The 21,034-nt window shown below is 41.9% G+C and overlaps 1 protein-coding gene across 5 annotated transcripts in view; it reads right to left on the bottom strand.

Moving 5' to 3' along the window:
* Positions 1 to 21,034, bottom strand: part of gria4a (glutamate receptor, ionotropic, AMPA 4a) — a 73,732-nt gene that overhangs the window by 36,637 nt on the left and 16,061 nt on the right. For all 5 annotated transcript variants that reach the window (XR_015102415.1, XM_086124853.1, XM_086124852.1 and 2 more), the window contains exons 3-9: positions 10,569 to 10,808; positions 8,403 to 8,455; positions 8,075 to 8,206; positions 6,780 to 6,833; positions 6,045 to 6,203; positions 1,057 to 1,224; positions 763 to 867 (exon numbers count right to left, since the gene is read on the bottom strand). Coding sequence is in view for 4 of the 5 variants with exons in the window: in XM_086124853.1 (XP_085980979.1) it covers positions 763 to 867; positions 1,057 to 1,224; positions 6,045 to 6,203; positions 6,780 to 6,833; positions 8,075 to 8,206; positions 8,403 to 8,455; positions 10,569 to 10,808 (911 nt within the window). In the remaining variant the exon portion in view is untranslated. The remainder of the gene's footprint in view (positions 1 to 762; positions 868 to 1,056; positions 1,225 to 6,044; positions 6,204 to 6,779; positions 6,834 to 8,074; positions 8,207 to 8,402; positions 8,456 to 10,568; positions 10,809 to 21,034) is intronic.

Raw genomic sequence — 21,034 nt, forward strand, 5'->3', positions numbered from 1 at the left:
ATTTCCGCGAGCATTGGAAAGGGGAAGCACATGAGTTCAAGGTGAAGGTACTGTCACAATGTAACAATGTAACAATGTACAGCTAATTTTGATCTCCGCATTTAACTTGCAAACTGGATGGCCAACATGTAGCGTCCGGGGACTGAATTAAGATTTTGTCGGCATCTTGGTCAGTGAAGCTGCTTGAATAATGTCATCATAATTTGCTTTTTGTTTTGATTAAAATGGAGGGGGGGGGGGGGGGGGGAATCAGTTAAAATTGGGAATCTTTTTTTTTTTTAATGTTAGAAGGCAATCGAAAACGGAAATTAAAACAATACAATTTGGCCGTATCGCCCCCAATATTTGCAGTGTTGGTTTGGTGCCCGTCCCGAAAATTTTCAGACCTATGAACCGGAGTAACAGTTACAGAATAACGTTCCACTTCGGATTGTGTTAAATGTCAGGGTTTAGACACCCGAGGGAGCAACCACAGACACACAAATAGTACTTGTCGCCACAGCCTACGTTTCTCTGTTCCTGATGTTTGCCGAGTGTGACCTTGTGGTTTCTGCTTCGCAGCTTTTTGAATTGTGACTGGAGTCGAAGGATAAATCAACATTTTTCAAGCTTTCTGACAGCCTTTGCTATTTGGTTTCTCTTTCCTTCAAAGCAACATTCCATCTTACACTATCAATCTGTGATCTCTGAAAAATACATCATTCTGAAATGTTTATCTTGCTACTGATTCAAACGCACACAAAAACAACAAAAAAAGCCCACCTTGCGTGGTCCGTTGCTCCTCAGTTCAAACACATCCATTGTGTAATTGATTCTCCGACCAAAGTGATCAAATTGGATGTTGCCAGTCAGGCCCTGAATGCGCACCTGGATTTATAACAACAATTCGAGACAATTCAAGTCAAGAGACAAATGTTTAAACGGTTCTCAGGTGTAACGGCGTTAATGTTGTGAATGTCTGTACGGATGACTCTTGAAATAAAATTTAACAAGTACAAGCAGGGAAAAACCCAAAGTAGACTTTCAATCAATGAAAAACCCAATTTAAATAAGTACCTGCTTGAGTGCTCGTTCCATGTCTATTCCTTGATTCCAGGGAGCAGCGGGATTGGCCAAGCAGTCTCCGGCATTTCCCCGTCGACTTATGTCAATTTTCTGACGACGAAGAGTGCGAAAGGCTTCAGCCATCACAAGAACACCGTCATAAGTTAAGGATGACGTATACTGAAGAGAGAAGGAGAAAAAAAACAGAGGGAAGTCTATATATTAGAATTAGAATTCTTTGTGTACACTGCATCGAAAGCACATGCAGTTCATGCACCATTTATCCAGTGTGTGCAAATAGCCAGAAAAATAAAAGTGGAAAAATGGAACAAAAATGACCTACAGCTCTATTTTGACTCATGAGCACTCAACTCTTTCATTGTCTCAAGTGTTTTAGTGCAACTCATCACACCGACTGGTATATTGCCACAATCGAGAAGTCACAGGTCCAAACATAAAGATTGCTTTCAAATACACTCCCTTGGGAGTTTCTCCTATCCTGTCATTCAAAAACCTAAACCTGCCATGGCATTTAAGATTTCGAAACTGAAGAAAGAATAAAAAAAATTCAGAGATGTTCAATATGTGGTCTGTTTGAAAAGTATTGATGGTGGTTTTTTTTTTTTCCAAATTCATTAAAAGTAACTCACGCCTCAGCAGGGAACATCATTACACTCATCCAGTTGCGGCACCACATGCCAGGCCTCACGCCGACACTCGGTTGGGGGCACTCAAACACACAGCAGGCAGCTTTCACTTCACAGGAGAAACGACCGGCGTCGTGGTGATGGGAGTATTGAGACGAGTGAAATGACAAAGTCAGCGGATGTGCTTCACACCTAAACAGGTAGGTTCCTCCTTGCTGACATGCCTTGATTATTTGTATGCCTTCAAGAGTACAGCAGGAGCCCGCGCAACCAACTCATCATCTTTTCATTCCTCAACGTGAGACGGATAAAAAGCCTTTGGCTGCATGACTATGCTAAAAACTACTTTTAGATGGAGATCAATTTTGTCATTCCAAAAAAAGCACAAAAATATTGTCACATTTGTTCAGATATATGAAATATGGTTACATTCATCACATTTTTGGTCTTAGTTTCCAGCTAAATAGTCGCCAGCCTTCCCAATAAGTGACATAAGTGCTCACCTAGGGCCCGGCGCCACCAGGGTGCTCCCAAACTCCACGTTTCAACCTCTAATCTGACCTGGCAAAGGAGCTCCCGCGATAAAAAAATCATACTCAAGCTGTTCCAGGCAAACATGCTGTTGTGAAATAAGTATTCGCTCCCTTCCTGACTTCTGTGTTTTTTGCATACTTTCTTTCACTGCTGCCAAAACCCACATCCACGCCTTCATCACCTGCAATAGCATCCTCTACGATACAACCTCCAAACTCCTCAATAAACTGCAAAACAATCAGAACGCCACTGCCCACCTTCTCACCGACACCCGCTCCCGTGACCTCATCAACCCCATCCTTAAAAACCTCCAATGGCTCCCCATTCCCCAGCGTATTCAATTCAAACTCTTCCTACTCACCTATAAAGCCCTTCACAATTGGGCCCCCTCTTACCACTCTGACTTTCCGCACCCATGCACTCCTTCCCGACCCTCCGCTCCTCAAATGCAAAAATCCTCGGCATCCTCATGACCAAGCACAAATCCCCTGGGGACCGAGTCTTCTCTGTCGCCGCCCCCGCCCTATGGAAATCTCTACCTCAACACATCCGAGACTGTACTGACCTCCCATCCTTCAAAACTCACCTGTTCCGCAACCCCTTTTAATCTTTGCTTCTCAATTTTTGCTTTGTTTTTCTTTTCGTGACATTTGTTCGTTTTAAAACTCGTGTATACTGTATTAAGCTTTATACTGTGCGTTTCTATCCTGTATCTCTTAATTCTTGTTGTAAAGTGAGTATGAACTGACTATGATGATGATGATGATGATAATTACCAAACATGGTGTTATGCAAAGCAAAAATAATGTGAAAAGGACTATTGTTTAAAAAAAAGGAAAAAAAAGAAGAAAAAGCTTTGTACTTGTGCAGGCGTATGACATTTAAATAATTCTACCTCAGATCAAAACATGACTTTAACAGGTTAAATGAACATTTTTATTACATTTTCAGAAAATCTCAAGGCGCATCGGGACTTATTTCAGGGCACACCGGCATAAAATTACTGGGTAAAGACATTTTGAGTGATGGCTGAAAGCAGTTAGCTCAAAATCTACTGCTTATGTAAAAGGGGCAATTTCTATTATCGTGCATTTCACAGGGCCCATTATCAAACGAAAATATTGCGTGACTCGCCCAAGGCTAAGTGAGCGGGGAGTTTTCCCGTAATCCTCCACAACCGAGACCTAACCTCTCCGCAGTCACTCGCTGTCCAAGTACCTCTAAGTACGGTACATGGACCACTATAACTTCTTCAGAGCAATACAATACATCCCGTTTTATATAGACATTCAGAAGAGATAAAGCTGGAAGTCTGTTTGGAGTATGAACCTTGAATGTCATCTATAGAGGTTCTTGTTGAGTAGCATAAAAGCCTTCCACTGCGTGTTTCAATTTATGGACCTTCAAACCCCAATTCAGCTTGACAATGACACAGAGCCAACACAGAGCTACAGTATGTTCCCAAGGATGAGAGCTAGCGCTAAAATTAGGCTCCAGACTGTTGAACGCGGCCAACAACCCAATGGAAAAAGAATATTAAAAGCCAAGTAAATTCTAGAATTTTCAATACAATGTCTAACCATGGTTTTCTGATTCATATTCCCTTTTTATCCATCTCAGACTGAAAATAACATCACAGTTGCTCAAGGCTCAGGTCGCAACCTATCACGGCTCACTTGTCTTCTGAATTTGCTAGCTGAGCATATTCCATAATGTTGCTGTCAACCCTGTACATAATTGACAGATTCACGAGATTTGGTCGCTTTTGTGACGGTGTGTTCACGATGACTGGAAAAAGTCATCAGAATTCTGCAATGTTTGTGTTTGAGTTAGCTTGTAGCTCGCATCCTGGCCAACACTTATAAATGTTTGCCCTTCAGACCGGCGGCTCGGTGGTCGACTCGTTAGCACTTTAACCTCACAGTGCAGAGGTACCGAGTTCGATTCCAGCTCCAGCCTTCCTGCGTGGAGTTTGCATGGGTTTTCTCCGGGTACTCTGGTTTCCTCCCACATTCCAAGAACATGCATGGCAGGCTGATTGAACTCTCAAAATTGTCCCGAGGTGTGAGTGTGAACGCGGCACGTTGTTCGTCTCTATGATTCGCCCTATGATTGGCTGGCAACCGGTTCAGGGTGTCCCCCGCCTACTGCCAAAAGACAGCTGGGATAGGCTCCAGCACGCCCCGTGACCCTTGTGAGGATGAAGCGCTTTCGGAAAATGAATAGATGGATGGATGGATGGATATATTCAGACCTCACCATAGACAATTTAATTAATTTGTTAGATTTTCACCGACCTCGTGTTGCATGAGTGAAGGCACACTTTGTACAATTAAAAATATATGTGCTTTCATCATAATAATTTTTTTAAAAGCCTTGAGAAAAGACAGCTTTTTTAATGATGTACCGATTGCATGGTGGGTGACACCTACTTTTACACAGAATGCCAGCAGTTGTGCATCTCCACACACAGACTGTCTATTTATTATAAACATGAAAAATGATGCCGTCATTAAGATACTAAATGTTGTGTAAACTGTTGAGGAAAATTAATGCGGCTAATAAGGATTCATCCGCAGAAAGTGAGGATGCGGATGAACCAATTAACGCTAGCGTTTGGGTGAACGAATGACATGCCAAGAATAAAGAAGATCATCATCAATATGGACAAAAGTCAAAAATATTCAACCATATCTCATTAGAGCCATTGCGTTGTGTCTGTGTGTGTGTGTGTCTTTATTTTCATCCCGACTACAAAATTATTTGTATGCTAGCCAGGGTGGTTAAGATACCTCCTTTACTTAGGATTTGTATATACTGTATATTATATGGATAAGTGGGCACATCTGCAGTTAATACATGGAAGTAAAAAAACAGAACTGGCTGTCATTAAATTAATAGGACATTGAAAGTGTGAAGTGATAATTATTGAAAGGACAATTATTGAACAGAAAAGTAGAGAGAGTAGAGCACTACTGTGAGGAGAGTAAATGGTTGAGTGCAAATACAGAGAGGTGAGTTACTGTATATTGTGGAATACACACTAGACATATTGTTATTCTTATACATATAAGGGATCCGACTGTGTAATCGCATGAAAATCCCAGTGCAGGGATAGAAAATCTGCAGCGGAACCTCCATGTTGACATTGATACCTTTGTTTGATCAAGCAGTATATTGCTCTTACAGCTGCAACGTTTGGAAAAAGAACTTGCACTAACACTGAAAATGTAGAGGATCACCTTGAAAGGACCTGGCTTATTTGAAGAAAAAGCAAGATCGCGCAATGTGGGTGTTTCTACAATAGAAGAACGAAAGGACAGAAACGTATTTCTCTATCAATTGAGCAATCAAGCAAGGCTTCTAAACGACCCATTAATTCTTTTTGAGTCCTGATTCTTCATCTTCCAAACGCCTTTTGGATGCTTGTAAGCTTCCAGCCTCTCTCAAGTCTAACATCAGTAAGCTCACAAATTTTATAGATGAGTGGGCAAAAATTCAACAAAGTCCATGATATCATCTTGTACAAAATCATTCCAGAAGAGTGGGCACTGTTCGAGGCAACAAAATAGGGGACTGAACTTTTTCTTCCTGCAGGTATACCAGGACCAAGACTCAGCCATGGAGCGGATGCTAATAATTAGGTAGAGTGAGTGTACTCATTAAAAAAAAAAAAAAAAAAAAACTTATACGTCATTGTTCTCGGAAGAAGCTTGCCAAGACGAAGATTTGTTTGGGAAATATCAAAGACTTTGTAAACCCTTTCTGCTAGTATCATCCAAACTTCATTTCTTAGGTTGTAAGATCGCTCGTATATACCTTGGGTGGGCTCTCTGATCCAGGATATTCCCTTTGATCGAGTTTGTTCCAACGCTGCATCAGTTTAATGACGATAGGCTTGCTGAAGTCCACGAGCTGGAAACCAGTCACATTGGCGCCACCGTGCATGAACCTTTCCAGAGAAATGTCTTTAAACCCCTGGAAGGAAAAAAAAAAAAGACCGTTATGCTCCAATTCCTATTTATCAAGAGTATAAGAGCTCTCCTGCCAAATAATGACACTTATCGTACTCACACAGATTATCAACACTATTTATCCCTAATGAATATGGTGTCGCTTCTGCTACTTGATAAGATTTCATGCAGGGCATCTCTCTGTAGTAGGGTGATTCATTTAGAGAAGAGGTAAAGTACAAGGTAGACCACATGTGAGCCTGATCCTGAATTGATGAAAAGTAATTGCTAAAAGCACCGTGAGCTTTTTCTTACTTGACCTCATCTTCCAGCCCTCTCCTTTACGGCCTCAGCTCAAGTAACCGAGAGATTAAAGATGAGGCATTGCTATATAGACTCTTCGAAATCCGATTTCTACATCTGTAACTTCTTGATCCAAGCAACAAAATGCAGCATATTATGAATCAATATTGCCATTGGAAGACTCTGACAACAACGCAACTCAGGCATCTGATCTGTTTGTTTGGTTTTTTTTTCCATGTCTAGCAACGGCAAAACATGGTGCAAGTATAACACCAGCAACAAGCTAAAATTGTCTTACCAGGTTTGCTACGATGTAGTGGTAGCCTTTTACGTGTTTTCCCACACTGACTGCCTGCAGAAACATTGACAGAGTGCAACATTAAAATGAAGAACTCCAAGGTTGGCCATAATAGGCACAAATGACATTGGTTGAAAAAAAAAATTGTTGTTAAACTTTGCAATGAACTGGATATAAATACACTCTTATGCACACTTTGGATACAATCCTCTGAACAAGGAATGCAGGATTATATTCGATCACGACTTGTTTCATTTGTTATTTTGTATTTTTTTTTACACACACACACACACACCCACACACACATGCAAACAGAGAAGTGCGTCTCCGAGCAGGGACGCTCGCCAACACACACACTGTCGGGCCCATTGTGACACGAGTTTGAGTCCGTTGTAAACACTAGTGTGCGTTTGTGTGTCTCTCCGTCTGTCTGTTCACTCACCATAGAGTCCAATTAAAAAACAATCTGTCTGTCTGGGACATGGAGAATGTGTAGTTCAACAGTGGCGCAGGTTTAAACACAAATGTGTTTGTTTATTTTCTTCTCACGATTCACATAGACTACGTGTATTCTCGATATCTGCATTCATGATGGATGCATGCGTCAGAGCTCGATGTCAGATTCGTATCACTGTTGTTCAAGTGTGTGACAAGTACTAAGAATGGATCAGATGTGACGTTAGGCGACGGAATTAAAAGGACATTGGAAAGGAAACAGTCAAGCGACGCGCGCTCGCCCACGCACACGGGCACAGATGAACGCACAAACATGCACACACACACACTATTGTATTGTGTTTTTGCAGCCTTGGTTTTGCAAATTTTTCTGCCACATTATCTCTCACTAAGCCAAGTAAAAGAACAAGGCCCCCTGCCCACCACGCATGAATTATAACTACCAAAGTAAAACAAAAACAAAAAGAAAAAAAAAAGTTTAAAAAAAAATAGATTCTCGTCGCACACATTTTAAATAAGGGTTCGACAGCATCAATGTCACACTTTAAAAACCTCTTTCCAACACATCTGGTTCATGCTCACTGGCCTGACCGTTTCCGTTGGGGCTGACAGCGGAAATGGACCTGTGATGTTTGTATGCAACTCAAACTCATATTTTTCCATTAATTTCACAGAGGAAATGAATGTTTTGCATGCTGCCCAAAGTTGCCCGAAGCTGACAATTAGCTGGCAGACAGCAGCGATGCAATGAAAACATCAAAATGGAAAAGTGCCATTCCTTCATTAATGACTGAAATTAATCATGTTCAAATCATGTAAAGAGTGTATATTGACAGCACCTGTTCTAGCATGCTCTGTAGTCTCTCTGGCTCCAGGTCAATGACAAACTTCCTCTCTTGTCGTCGGTCCAGGTCTTCTAAAAGTCGGCGATATCCAGCCTCGTTGAAACTCTCCACACAAATCGCACTCACCTGAGATAATATTGCATACAAATTAAGTAGGCAGACATAAATCGGATCACGACATTGCATAGCAAATAACAGAAGTGTAGATGACTGCAGGGTCATGCAAACCTCTTTTTTTACACGCTGCATGATATGTGTGTTTATTTTGGGCTGCTTCCAGAATTGTGTGTGTGCGTGTGTGTGTGTGTGTGCGTCTACTTACCTGCCAGCCGTTTTGCCCCGCTCTCTCCATGATTGCCTGCAGAATCGCATAACCTAGACAAGTGAGAAAATGGAGACGGGAAAATGGAAGCATGGACAACATGAGACCTGCTCAAAATGTGAAGCAATTATGTTTTGCTGTTTTTACACAAAAATGTTCATGCTTAATCTTCCCTTCAGTGTTCAGAAAATGTTTGATTTCATCACAATTACAAGACAGTGAGCACATATTGGCAATATCAGCAAAGTGCTTGCAGGTGTGCATTAAAATCCAGCAGACTCATCAACCCATCTCATTTACCGAAGCAATACCCTAATGTCTTGTCTTCCAAGGGAGAGGGTAAAGCACTTACTGTGTCATCCCTCGCAACAATCTGCTCTTGACCAACACATCACTACATCAGGAGATGATGTGCCAAACACTATTCGACGACTGTGAGTCAACGCTAAGTTTCAATGGACGTTTCTTGTTGGGGATGCAATTCATTTGGCACAATGTGGAACCCTCTGAATTTGAATACAGTAAATTAAGAAAAGGTCGAACAAATTGCATAATTTGAGACATGACATTTGCTCAGTGGCATCAATGAATCAAATGTTGAATGTTGAGTTGATTAAAAAAAAAAAGTCCACAAGAGCTTTGTAACTACATATCAGGATGGGAATCAAAAACAGGTCCCAGTATTTCTATTACCGTTACTAGGAATTGTTTGTTTGCGTGCCTGGCCGTTCTGTTTATCGATTCCTCTTACATCGCAAACGTCACAAATAAATGATATAAACCTCTATTGTTTCTATGCATGCGCAAGGTATGTTTATAAGGAACTGCAAGATACCCATATGCGGATTGTGAAAACACCTCTCAATATGTTGCAGTTCAAGAACTTTTATAGAATATGGGATACATTGTAGTTGTCTTCGTCCATATGCTATATTAAGAGCTGTTTTCAAAAAGGCAGTCTTGGCTCTCTTTAGGTTGAGCAGGTGCACTGCGATAAGAGTCCAGTGTATTCACCGACTGTATATATAATATACCGGTATGTATGGATATTATATACTGTATAGATACAGTATATATATACTGTACACACATCTGTCGAGCACAGTAGTGAGTGTAAAACAGAGCACTGTGTTCCTGCCCATTTTCCACCACATTACCAGACACAGAGCCTAATGGGAGCTTATAATGTGGGACCCTTCCTTGGCCAAGTGAACACAGCAAAAAGTCTACACATCCATCCTATGCTGCATTTCCCCTTATTTCGCTTCTTGTTCTCCTTCTTGCCATTCCAATCTCCCCCCCCCCCACCCCTGCCTTTCTTCCAGTCACTGTAATCAAACCGGCGACCACGGCCCACCCACCACTCTCTTGCATTTTCGATGAATGATCGTAGCTGTCCCTTTCCTATCAACTTGTTTGTCCCCTGCCTCCCTCATCTCACACCTGTCCTTCACGCTTCCACTCTTTCTGGCTGCCGAGCTAACTCGAGTGACTCTTGTGTTCTGCCTCTCTCTTCACTTTCATCAATCATCAGTAAGGGTACGAACCCAGATAGCCTGGACCAAACGAGCAAAAAACACACACAACGCATAGAAACGAGTGTACTCGCACGAGGGATGTATACCATGGGCCGGTGGATCACGTCTGACCTTTATTTCCTCTCTGTGTTTTGGGAATTGCTTCAGTTCTTTGAGATAGATTGAGAATGCTTTGCACATTTGCATAATGTGATGGCTACATAAGGGCCATGTCAATATAGTGAGCCTGAGTACAAACAGGTGAAAAAGCTGTCTGAATCCGAACTACTAACTGGTTATAAGGTGGAGAGCAGCAAAAGAAGTCTATTCTTTTTGTCCGCATGACTCTGGAGTATTAGTATAAAAGAGCAGCGCAATTAATTGGATTGCAGCATTAAATCATAATGCACAAACTGTTTGCTTCTTTACGTTCTATTTAATTTATGATCTCCAAGATGTACAATATTAGACAGTGAAGGTTGTCCTTATTGAAAAACATAAACTGAATATTTTGGGGGGGAGGCTCGGATGGATCGATGGCATTGCCATCCATTTCAATGCTGAAAGACGATCTGCGATGTACAAATTAAACTCGTATCTCAAGGCACCGCTGTATTTGTATGCAATTGGTGTGTTTGTGGCTTTTTACCTCTATCCGTATCATAGAGAAAGACAAATCGGCTCCAGTCATAGTGGTCCAAAAGGGACAGCAAAGCCCCTCTGATGGATGGCCGCAGCTGCAGGGTGAACTGGGCCTCTCCTTCGGTGGGGAAGCTGGGTGTTACCAGGCTGATGTGCAGGGCCCCGCAGAATGACGTCAGCGTGTTGACTGAGCGTTTGTCATAAAGGCCGAATATGGCGAAGACTCCCCTTGAATACTGGGAACAGACTGTGAAGGGGGTTGAAGAATGGAGGATTGAGAAAGTAGATGAAAGGTGATTGAAGCATGCAGATGAAACAAGAAGGGAAAGGTGATCTGAAACATTGAATTTACACACACATATTTTCTTTTTGTAAAGCAACCAAAGAGCAGACCGGTACATGGCTATGAGGCAATGTACCACTGTATATTTACATGAACTTCCATCTGCCAATAGATCTAACAACCCTTTCAGCCAACCAATGACATACCTTTAGAATAAACAGGTGTCTCAAGTTTCAATTTGTATTTGTTTCAACTGATTGATCAAGTTTCCAAACATCAAATTAATGTCAATAGCAACAGCAGAAAATCAGCTGTTTGGCATAGGCAGTGCCTGTGCACATTTCATATGGGTGCACGCACAAAGACTCAATTGTTGCTCACCACACAAATGATTGACCTTTCCATATGAGGCATCATTTGAAGGGAAATAACCCTCCCCCCCAAAAGAAAAAAATCTGCAGTTTTTTGATTATGTCGAATCTAAAACTGTTTACACATAAAACGGCTGGAGAGTATAATCCGCTACCATGCATATAGGTAGGGGAAGGCCAGCCTTTCTAAAAATATATATTTATAAATATCTAACAGACGGAAATTACTAGCCAATAAAGTAGCAGCCATTGCTTGTAATTATTCTTTGCAGGTTGTAGTCAAATAATGCCACGCGTTTATAGCTTCATATCCTTAAGATTCATACAGCCTCTATTTGTCTGTTTGCACCCTGAATGTCGCTCCACGCTCGCCCCCTCTTCTTTGGTTCCCCCCTTCGCTCCCTCCTCCTAGGACCCAAGAGTAATTCCATTATCAGCTCTAAGCCTCAGTGGGGGTAAATAGTGAGGGACATGCAGCTTTGACGCTTCGTCTTGTGGCAATTAGACAAAGCTGAGACCTTTGCACCCAGCAGGCGATAAGGCGGGGATTTCATCTTTGATTATAAGTGGCACAAGCTGAATGTCTGCATTTTAGACAACTTGCATATAATGTTCTAGGAATTAGTCATTCAGCACCAGCGGAGTCATGGTGTCCTCTAAATCAAGTACAGTACGATATGTACTTTATATTCTTATAAAGTACATTATATTGTCAGCAAGCAGACAGTCTGGTTGTAAGTACCGAATATTCATATTTGACAGAAACCTGCAACGAAAATGCCTGCCATTAATTTTGAAGGCTTTTGGTTGATAAAAGTTGTTTCTCGGCTGAGAGAAATGATGGCCTTACACGCCATGGGCAATCGCGGAGCCACATACAATCGCATTTCTTTGAAAGCTTGGTTGTGGAAAATGACATTTCCATGATCTCAGATGAATTTAGATTGTTTTTTTTTTGGTTTGTTTGTTTGTGATTTTTTATTTTTTTTGGTTGAAACATTTGAACCACAAAAAAAAAAAAATATATATATATATATATATATATATATATATATAAAGTGAGTCTCTCTCTGAATACAGCTCCCAAAACAGATTATGACATTTGATGGATTTTTACAATTTTACAAAAGCTATTGGCCTACATGGGCTTTCATATTCTATTTTTCCTCACCCTTCAAGGGTTTCTATCAATTCAAGTCAAAGGAAATGTTTGCCTTGACACAAAACATTATAAAACCCAATTCGCACAGAAATAGAGACATTTTAAATTAACAAGCACACATACAGGTGCTCATCAAATGATTAGAATATCATAAAAAAGTTTATTTCAGTATTCACTTTTCAAAAAGTGAAACTTGTGTAATTCATACATTCATTCACACAGACTGATACATTACAGTCTCAAAAGATGAGCACCTGTATAGCTGAAATGTTTCAAACTCTCAGCATGACTCAGTCTGACATCACCTGTCTTTGCTCAATGATGCTGCAGTCCCTTGCTTCCCCTCAGACGCAAAATCGGCATTGTCGCGCTTGTAGCACAAGGCTCTAAACCTGCAACGTGCCACACAGAGGCCTCATTGCAATAAAACATGCACCAACCTTGCCTCATAAGCTTTAATGAGAGGAGGGGACCTTGTGCTGGTGCCTCAGCACCACAGCTAACACGTCGGACACAATAGGTGTCCCTGGATCTCACTGGTTCTTCCTCGACAGAAGCATTTGTGTAATTTTTTTTGTCTTGTTGTCATGTCTTTGAGCCATCATTTGTCTTTTTCATTGTATCAGCTAAGTCTCTCTTCCATGGACCGTATGGTATAGTGAGCCTTGAAATAGACTGCAGCTATCTCTGCTTCTGCAGCCGTTGCTCTGCAACACACAGCCCTTTTTGTTGATTCAGAAATCCATGTTTTAACAGCTCAGGCGAATAATTACAATTTGTTTAACAGTAAATGAAATAACACTCATAATTATTTACTGTACCTGCGACGACAGTGTGGCAACAGACAAGATGTGCACTGATATGTCATGTGCAAACCCACAAGCGGCAGCTGCCACCGAATAAAAATTTACTGCACAAAGTAAAATTATAAAGCAATGTCTGGTACATTGTTTCATGTGAATAATAATAAGCAGATGACTACAACATAAGTCAAGTATATAACAAGAGTTCATTTGTGCAGCTAAAGCAGATAAGGGTATTATTGAGAAACAATATTTGAATTTTTCATATTGAGCTTGTCCTCATTAGGGTTGCAGTTGAGCTGACAGCTGATTTTGCATGCCTCACTCATATCTGAGTGTTGGTCAGGCTCATCTGTGGGTATGTCATCACTTCCATCCTCCACCGTTGACTGCACAGGTTCTAGCGAAATGGGTTCCATAAGATGGCCTTCAGCGGGACGTGCACAGAAGTCCCTGACTTCACTTGGGATGTAAGTGGATCAGGCATGAAAGACCATAAGGCATGGAACTGACAGAAGCTGATAGAGACACAACCAGGGCAATGGTAGCTTGACTTAAGTCTGACTGGCACATTCGGTCTAAACCACTCTGGCAAATGGTTTCTACAAGTTCAGGACACACTTCTTCCAACTCAACGGGCTCGCACAACTACTTTGTCATGTGGTGAAATGGATCCAAATTCTTATCGGGGAGGCTACTCTGAGAACACCTCGAAAGGGCATCAGCATCCGAATTTCATCGACGAGCACAATATTGCAGTCTGAAAGAGTACGTCGACAGAGCTGCCAAACATTTGCAGCGTCTCGCTTGGCTGAAGTGAGCACATAGGTGAGAGGATTGCAATCTGTAAAATTGTCTCTATACATAAGCATGAAAATATTCGCTCACACTCCACGTCAAGGCCAAAAACTCCAATTTGTGGGCCAGGGACCTCATTTCACTCAGCGATAATCCACGACTAGCATCAGCAATCACTCGTAGCGTTCCCTCCTGCTCCTGGTACAACACCGCACCCAATCCTGTTGTGCTTGCATCCGTGTGTGATATGTAAGGCAACTTCGAATTGGCGTATCCAAGGACAGGTGCTGATGTCCCCGGGAGCGTGTTTAACTGATGCTTGACTAGACGTACCTGTGACTAAAGCTAAGTTTTGGCAGGGTTTTTACAATCTGGACCTGGAATTGCCAGCTCTGATACCACTTGTCCTTATTTGGGTCACGGGAGCCCATTCCATCTGATATCTGCCCTGGACCAGGTGCCAGCCAACTGCAGGGGAAATACAATTACTGTATAATTGGAGTAAAAGTTAAAATGGCAGTGGGGCAATCTCAAACTGCGGATTGTGATTAACAATGAAATTAAGATTGATATGATGCACATTGTGCAAGGTCAGAGTCCTCCAGTGAGGCAACAGAAGCTTTAAAATGATGATGCTAAAGCAACTGGCATTCAGCGCCCACACACTTCCATCTCTGGCAGTATTATTTTCTAAGTGCGTTGCCATAAAGTTGGCCATGGACATTTTCAGAATTAATCCACGACTCTCTTGCCGGCCTAACTTTCTGGGTAGCATTATTTTATTTAGCATTTAATGAGGAAGAATTGTGAGCACTCCACCTCCCAGAGATTTTATTGGTGTAGTAGGCTGTACAGTACTCGCGTAGCAATGACTGTTTTTCTCTCTTGGGTTTTATAGTTGCCATCAGCTCTCGGAGGCTTTGAGACTTGCCAGAGAGCAAATTTGTTTTCGAGAATATACTGTTGAAAGGGAATGAAAAGTGACGAAAATCTGGACTTTTTTGATTTTTCCATGTGTTTTTCCAGTGTTCCTGAATATTCCTTTTTAAGTTAGAAATATTCAGATAACCAGTGTGCATGATGGTCATGAATGGACCCATCTGCTGTAACACACATATATTTTCTCGAATAGTGCAGAGGTTCACTTTCCCGACTTAAATGCAAGCAGAGTGAATGTGAATATCGATCTGCTTCTATGTACTGTATCTGCACTGTGATTGACTGGTGACCGATCCTGGGTGTTATCTTCATTTTGCCTGACGTCAGCTGGGATGGGCTTCAGCACTCTGGCACCCTGAACAGGCAAAGCAGTACAGAAGATGGTTGGAATCTTCACTGCGGTCATTTTTTGGTAGTTGATTGTGTAATATATACAGTTCCGTATTTGTTGTAATGTTGAAAAAATCATTTTTGAAATGAATGAAAGAAAAAAATCTGTATTGATGAGTTACAAAAAATGACAAATGGCAAATGGTGGCTCGTCCGCAAAAAGCATGTACGGTACTTGTCCGTGGTACAAAAAAAGTTTGGGGACCTTTGAATTATGAGGCTAAAATAATGAATAGTCCTCAAATTTTAAACACGCACATGCAACCATACATCAGAAGACATGTTTCAACAAAGGCCACTCTGATTTGTTCTTTAGTTGAGTCTGTGTGTCCAAATGAAGTGCTGAATGGGAGGTCAGCGAGGTGAGGGATGGCTAGAGAAAAACCTCTTGGGTAAAACTTTCACAGTGATATCTTTTCTTTCCCCTGCACCTGATCCTTCATGCTCCCTTCCCCGCTACCGTCATCTGCAGGCGTGCTCCCCCTGGCAGCATGGAATACACAGTCTAAGAATAGAAGTACTGATTGGGGAAAATGAGAGCCGGTACCCAAGATGCTATCTTTATAGTCTTAAGTGTTGTCGCAGTTCCTGAATGTGCTAATAGTTCCTGACATAAGGCCATTTCCCCAATGTGGTCCCAGGGACAGTTCAAAATAGGAAAGGACATGGTTATTCCAATGGTTATGACTTTCATGAAAATAGTAAGCAGATCTTGGGGACCCTCAGAACCGAAACACTATCTCTTCCAGCAATTTGCTTGACCGTCTAATTTTTGAACATTTCCATGAGGCCATGGGGGAAAAAAAAGAATCAGATTATACAAGTAACTGAGTTACTAGTAATTACCGGTAATATTAAATGTTCACCAGCCTCTTTTGGTCATAATAAAATAATATGATTTACCAGCCACAGTTCTATTGAGGATTTTCCACGTTCCGACCGACTGCTGTCAGGCTGCTGAATAAAAAATGAAATGATGTGACAAACATTGGTAAATAGCACAGCCACCTTATCTTTATCTGTGAATGCAAAAACTTTGTTTTTTCTTCTTTCTACCCACAATCTTGCTGATGTAGACTGTAAATTTCCCCAGTGTGAGACAAATAAAGGATATCTTATCTTATTTTTTGTAATTATGTTGTTATGTCATACACCACGTGCTGGATTCTCGTTCACCTATTGGAGTGCATATTCCTTGACAATGTGTTCAACCGCCAAAGCATTTGTGAGTTTCCAGCATGGAAATGATAGAAAACAAGCAAGTGCGGTGTGAGACAATTTGTCAACCAATCAATGGACTGAGCTGTGTCTTGCTTCATACTTTAGGTACTTTACTACTGTGATTAGTACCAAAAAAAGAAAAGAAAAGAAAAGAGTGATTCGCTTTTGCTCCCCTTGAGACTTGGAAAATGGCAATTCAAAAACTGGCATGCCTTACAAAAATGAACCATAATGACTGATGAAAATGACTGTGTGGGATAGCACGTCTTGGTGGAGTGACATTTCTAGCCATGGCACACATGCAAATGACCCAGATGGGAGAAAGTCCCTCTGGTGTACACAGAAATACTTTCTGTGTAGAATATGTATTGTGTCCAGTTTCCCTCCAGTGATCCAATACATGGCCAGGCTTTCAAGCGTCCTTTGTTGTGATCCTTAATTTGACAAATTCACCTTCAATCGGCAACTGGTCTATTTTTTAGGGTGCATGTGAGGGGGGTATGTAAAAGGATGAATGGTACAGAATATATAGTTGTTTTTGCAAATAACAAATGGCAAGTGGCAGACTTTAAAATTGACATTTTGCAAAAAAAAAAAAATCCATTCTTCCGCTTTTAATATCCTGCTGTCTTACCAAGTTACTTGGGGGGAGTTCTTATAATTAGTCAACAATGAATATGGATTAAGAATCATGAGCAAAACATGCAAACAAAAAAGGTGTTTTGATTGGAAGTTCTGCTGTCTCTGAGCAACGAGTGAATATTAATTGTTGATGAAAAAGCAGTTTGTGGTATTTTACATGGATCTCATCCTGAAATCTTCATCCTATTTTATAATTTTATTGTTCAGTTATTGTTTAAATGCCGACAGCCAAATAGTCCTAACACAATCCCCACATTTTGCAGTGTAATATTATTCGAATTCATTATTTCTTAATACATTGTGGTGTTCCACTAATCTGTTTAATTACCATCCGCCCTTTTAAGTGTTTGTAACCTGCAATTTAACAAATGTATGGAAATCGAATCAATTACTTGCTAATTTTACAAAAAGTCAAGGGAGAAAATTAATGAGACAAGGACGTAACATTGAAAAAGAATTGTTGAATGAATGTTTTTTTTTAATTATTACCAACAGGAAAGTGTATCAAAATCTGTGTGTGTGTGTGTGTATATGTATATGTATGTGTATGTGTGTGTGGGTGCGTGCGTGTGTGTGAAACAGCGGCGGGGAACCCTAATGTGACACATAAGTTTTTATCCTTGTAACCCGGTCAACTTTAAGCGCTACTAACAGTAACTCGCATGGAGTGGCCCTTTCCTGGATGAGCAGTCATTCGTCACAAACACATGCCCTGATGATATCGAAACCATTTGTCATTGCAGGCAGGTAGATGGGGAGTAAGGAGAGTAAGGTGCCCACAAGACTCATGCAGTATGTAGGTAATACAGTATGTAGGGACAATCACACTTTCACACTGACGTGGTGGACTTGGCAAGCGAGCCTCTCCTGTGGCGTGCTTTTTGCTTTTTTTTTATTTAGCCAGCAATTTTGTCATCTTGCATAAACCTTTTAAGTATGCTCAACTTGTCAACGACACTTTGCCTGATCACCTCAGGGACACCAAGCCTTTTCAAGGTTTTTGTAACATCCTCATTCATCTGCATGTATTTTTTGAAATGGGTGCATGAGCATAATGTTCAAGCAAAGTACGGCTTCAATGCCAATGTCTCCTAGAGACTATGTGATTTGTTTCAGTGCCTTTTTTTGATGTACGTGTGACAAACGATCAAACAAGGGCGCTGCAAATTTGGTCACTTTTCACCTAGGGTAATTTCAGATTTGAATGCAGCAGTGAGGGCTTGGCTGAGTGTCTGTTACCAGAGGTGGTGGTGCAGCTGGTGCCCCTTTGATGGGAAAACAAAGTAGCTCAGTTGATCACACTCGGCTCACTGAAAATCAAAGACGTGATTCAGAGAGACTCAAGGTGACTGCTTTGACTAGCTCCGTAAAGCAGTCATGTTTCAACAAAATTTGGAAGCTATGAGAGAGTATATATCCGTACATCGAAACCTAACACTCGACTGCGTGAGCGTGTGGTTTGTCTGTGCATGCTGCCCTTTGCATCTTGTAACCGATAGGCTACAAGAATATTTTCAAATGGAATTTCCTCATCGTTTTTAAAACAATTCTCACAATACATGAGTGACACACGCCTGATATCTAAGAACTAGAAATCATAATAACAATAATAATAATAATAATAATGATGGGCTGCCCAGTGATCCAGTGGTTAGTGCGATGACTTCACAGTGCAGATGTTTCAGGTTTGATTCCAGCTCTGGCCTTCCTGTGTTGAGTTTGGATGTTCACCCCGTGCCGGTGTGGGTTTTCTCCGGGTACTCCGGTTTCCTCCCACGTTCCAAAAATATGCAGGCTGATTGAACGCTCCGAATTGTCCCTAGGTGTGAGTGTGAGTGCGAATGGGTGTCCCCCACCTAATGCCCAAAGACAGCTGGGATAGGCTCCAGCGTGCCCCGCGACCCTTGTGCGGATAAAGCGGATCAGAAAATAGATGGATATATGGATAATGGGCGGCCCGGTAGTCCAGTGGTTAGCACGTCGGCTTCACAGTGCAGAGGTAACTGGTTCGATTCCAGCTCCGGCCTCCCTGTGTGGAGTTTGCATGTTCTCCCCGGGCCTGCGTGGGTTTTCTCCGGGTGCTCCGGTTTCCTCCCACATTCCAAAAACATGCATGGCAGGTTGATTGGACGCTCTAAATTGTCCCTAGGTGTGAGTGTGGGCGTGGATGGTTGTTCGTCTCTGTGTGCCCTGCGATTGGCTGGCAACTGATTCAGGGTGTCCCCCGCCTACTGCCCGAAGACGGCTGGGATAGGCTCCAGCACCCCCCGCGACCCTAGTGAGGATCAAGCGGTTCGGAAAATGGATGGATGGATATGGATAATGATGACGATGATGATGATGAATAACAATGATGATGATGATGATGATAATAATTCTCATTAAAAGTGTGTGTATTATAGGCTGCTCCGGGCTGTGGTGCTCTAGATTCAGTCTCATCTAGTTGGGAAGTGCCTGTTCTGTCTCTCTTCAAGTGTAACATTTTTGACATTTGTGTCTCTAAGTATGTCCTCTTTTGATATAGGGTGCTCAAACTGCGATCTGAACTAGCTTTGAGTGTCTACTAAAAATGACATGGCAAATGTCTGCACAACACCAATAGAAAATGCATGATTTACTCTCAATCAATTGGAGTGAAATTGTACAAGTGGCCCCATGATCTGGTAACGTACCATCTGGGGGTTGGTTGGTAATCTCAGGGTTTGACAAGGGAGCTACTGTAGGATATCTGTGAAAAGGCAACTTCTCCACTCGCTACTCCAGGAAGAGTAGTTAAACTTTCTGCGCTCTCGGAAATCAGCGCGCGCGCACACACACACACACACACACACACACACACACACACACACACACACACACACACACACACACACACACACACACACACACACACACACACACGCTGCAGGGCAGCAGTGCAGCAGTGCAGCAGTGCATTGAACAGGCTGTACTTGTCCCCAAGCGCAGATTCAACCAGTGCTGCTGGATTCTAATTACATTCCAATTAATTCTTGCCAACTAATACAGTCAGGTGCAATTCCAGATGAAAGTGCAATCCTCTCAGTTTGGCTTAATACAAACATACGCACTGGGAATCCCATTTTGATCACACAGATCCATTAACTGTTCACTCACAGCATTGCTTACACACGCAGCATCTTCATATTGCAATCAGTCTTTATTCATTAAAAAAAGAAAGAAGCAAATTATTTTCCACAGGGATAACTCTGTCGGCTACTATGGATTCACAGTCTATACTTAGCACTGTGTTTTTGAGATGATTGTAGCCTCGACCATAAAGTCACCCTTATATTTGTATCATTTCCAAATTCTGTGTGTATTTGATATCACACCGTTGTCTCACTGGTATTCCTTTAATTTTGAATCCATGACATCGATTCCTAGGTCATTGAAAATCATTTTTTATTTGAAATGCAGCTGGCAGTAGTGTACATTTAGGGTGAAACATGGGCTGCATTTCCAAAGGGAAAAAACGAGATCCCGGATCCAAGCGGTCAAAATGAGTTTCCTCCGCAGGTGTCCGGGTACTCCCCTCGAGGTCAGATGAGAAACTTGGTGACCCGGGAGGAGCTCAGAGTCGAGCGGCTTCTTGAGAGGAGCCAGACTAGGTGGCTCGGGCATCTGGACAGGATGCCTCCTGACCTCCCTGGTGAGGTGTTCTGGACATGTCCCACTGGGAGGAGGCCCTGGGGATGCTCCAGGACACACTGGAGAGACTATGTCTCCTGACTAGTCTGGGAACATCTTGGACTTCCCCCCAGAACAGTTGGACGAAGTAGCTCGGGAGAGGGAACTCTGGTCTAAACGGACCAGTGGTAGAAAATGCTTGGATGGATTTCTATA

The sequence above is a fragment of the Hippocampus guttulatus genome, chromosome 12 (assembly GCF_054856545.1).
Source record: "Hippocampus guttulatus isolate MCC_2025c chromosome 12, RoL_Hgut_1.0, whole genome shotgun sequence".
In the NCBI taxonomy this organism is placed as follows: Eukaryota; Metazoa; Chordata; class Actinopteri; order Syngnathiformes; family Syngnathidae; genus Hippocampus; species Hippocampus guttulatus.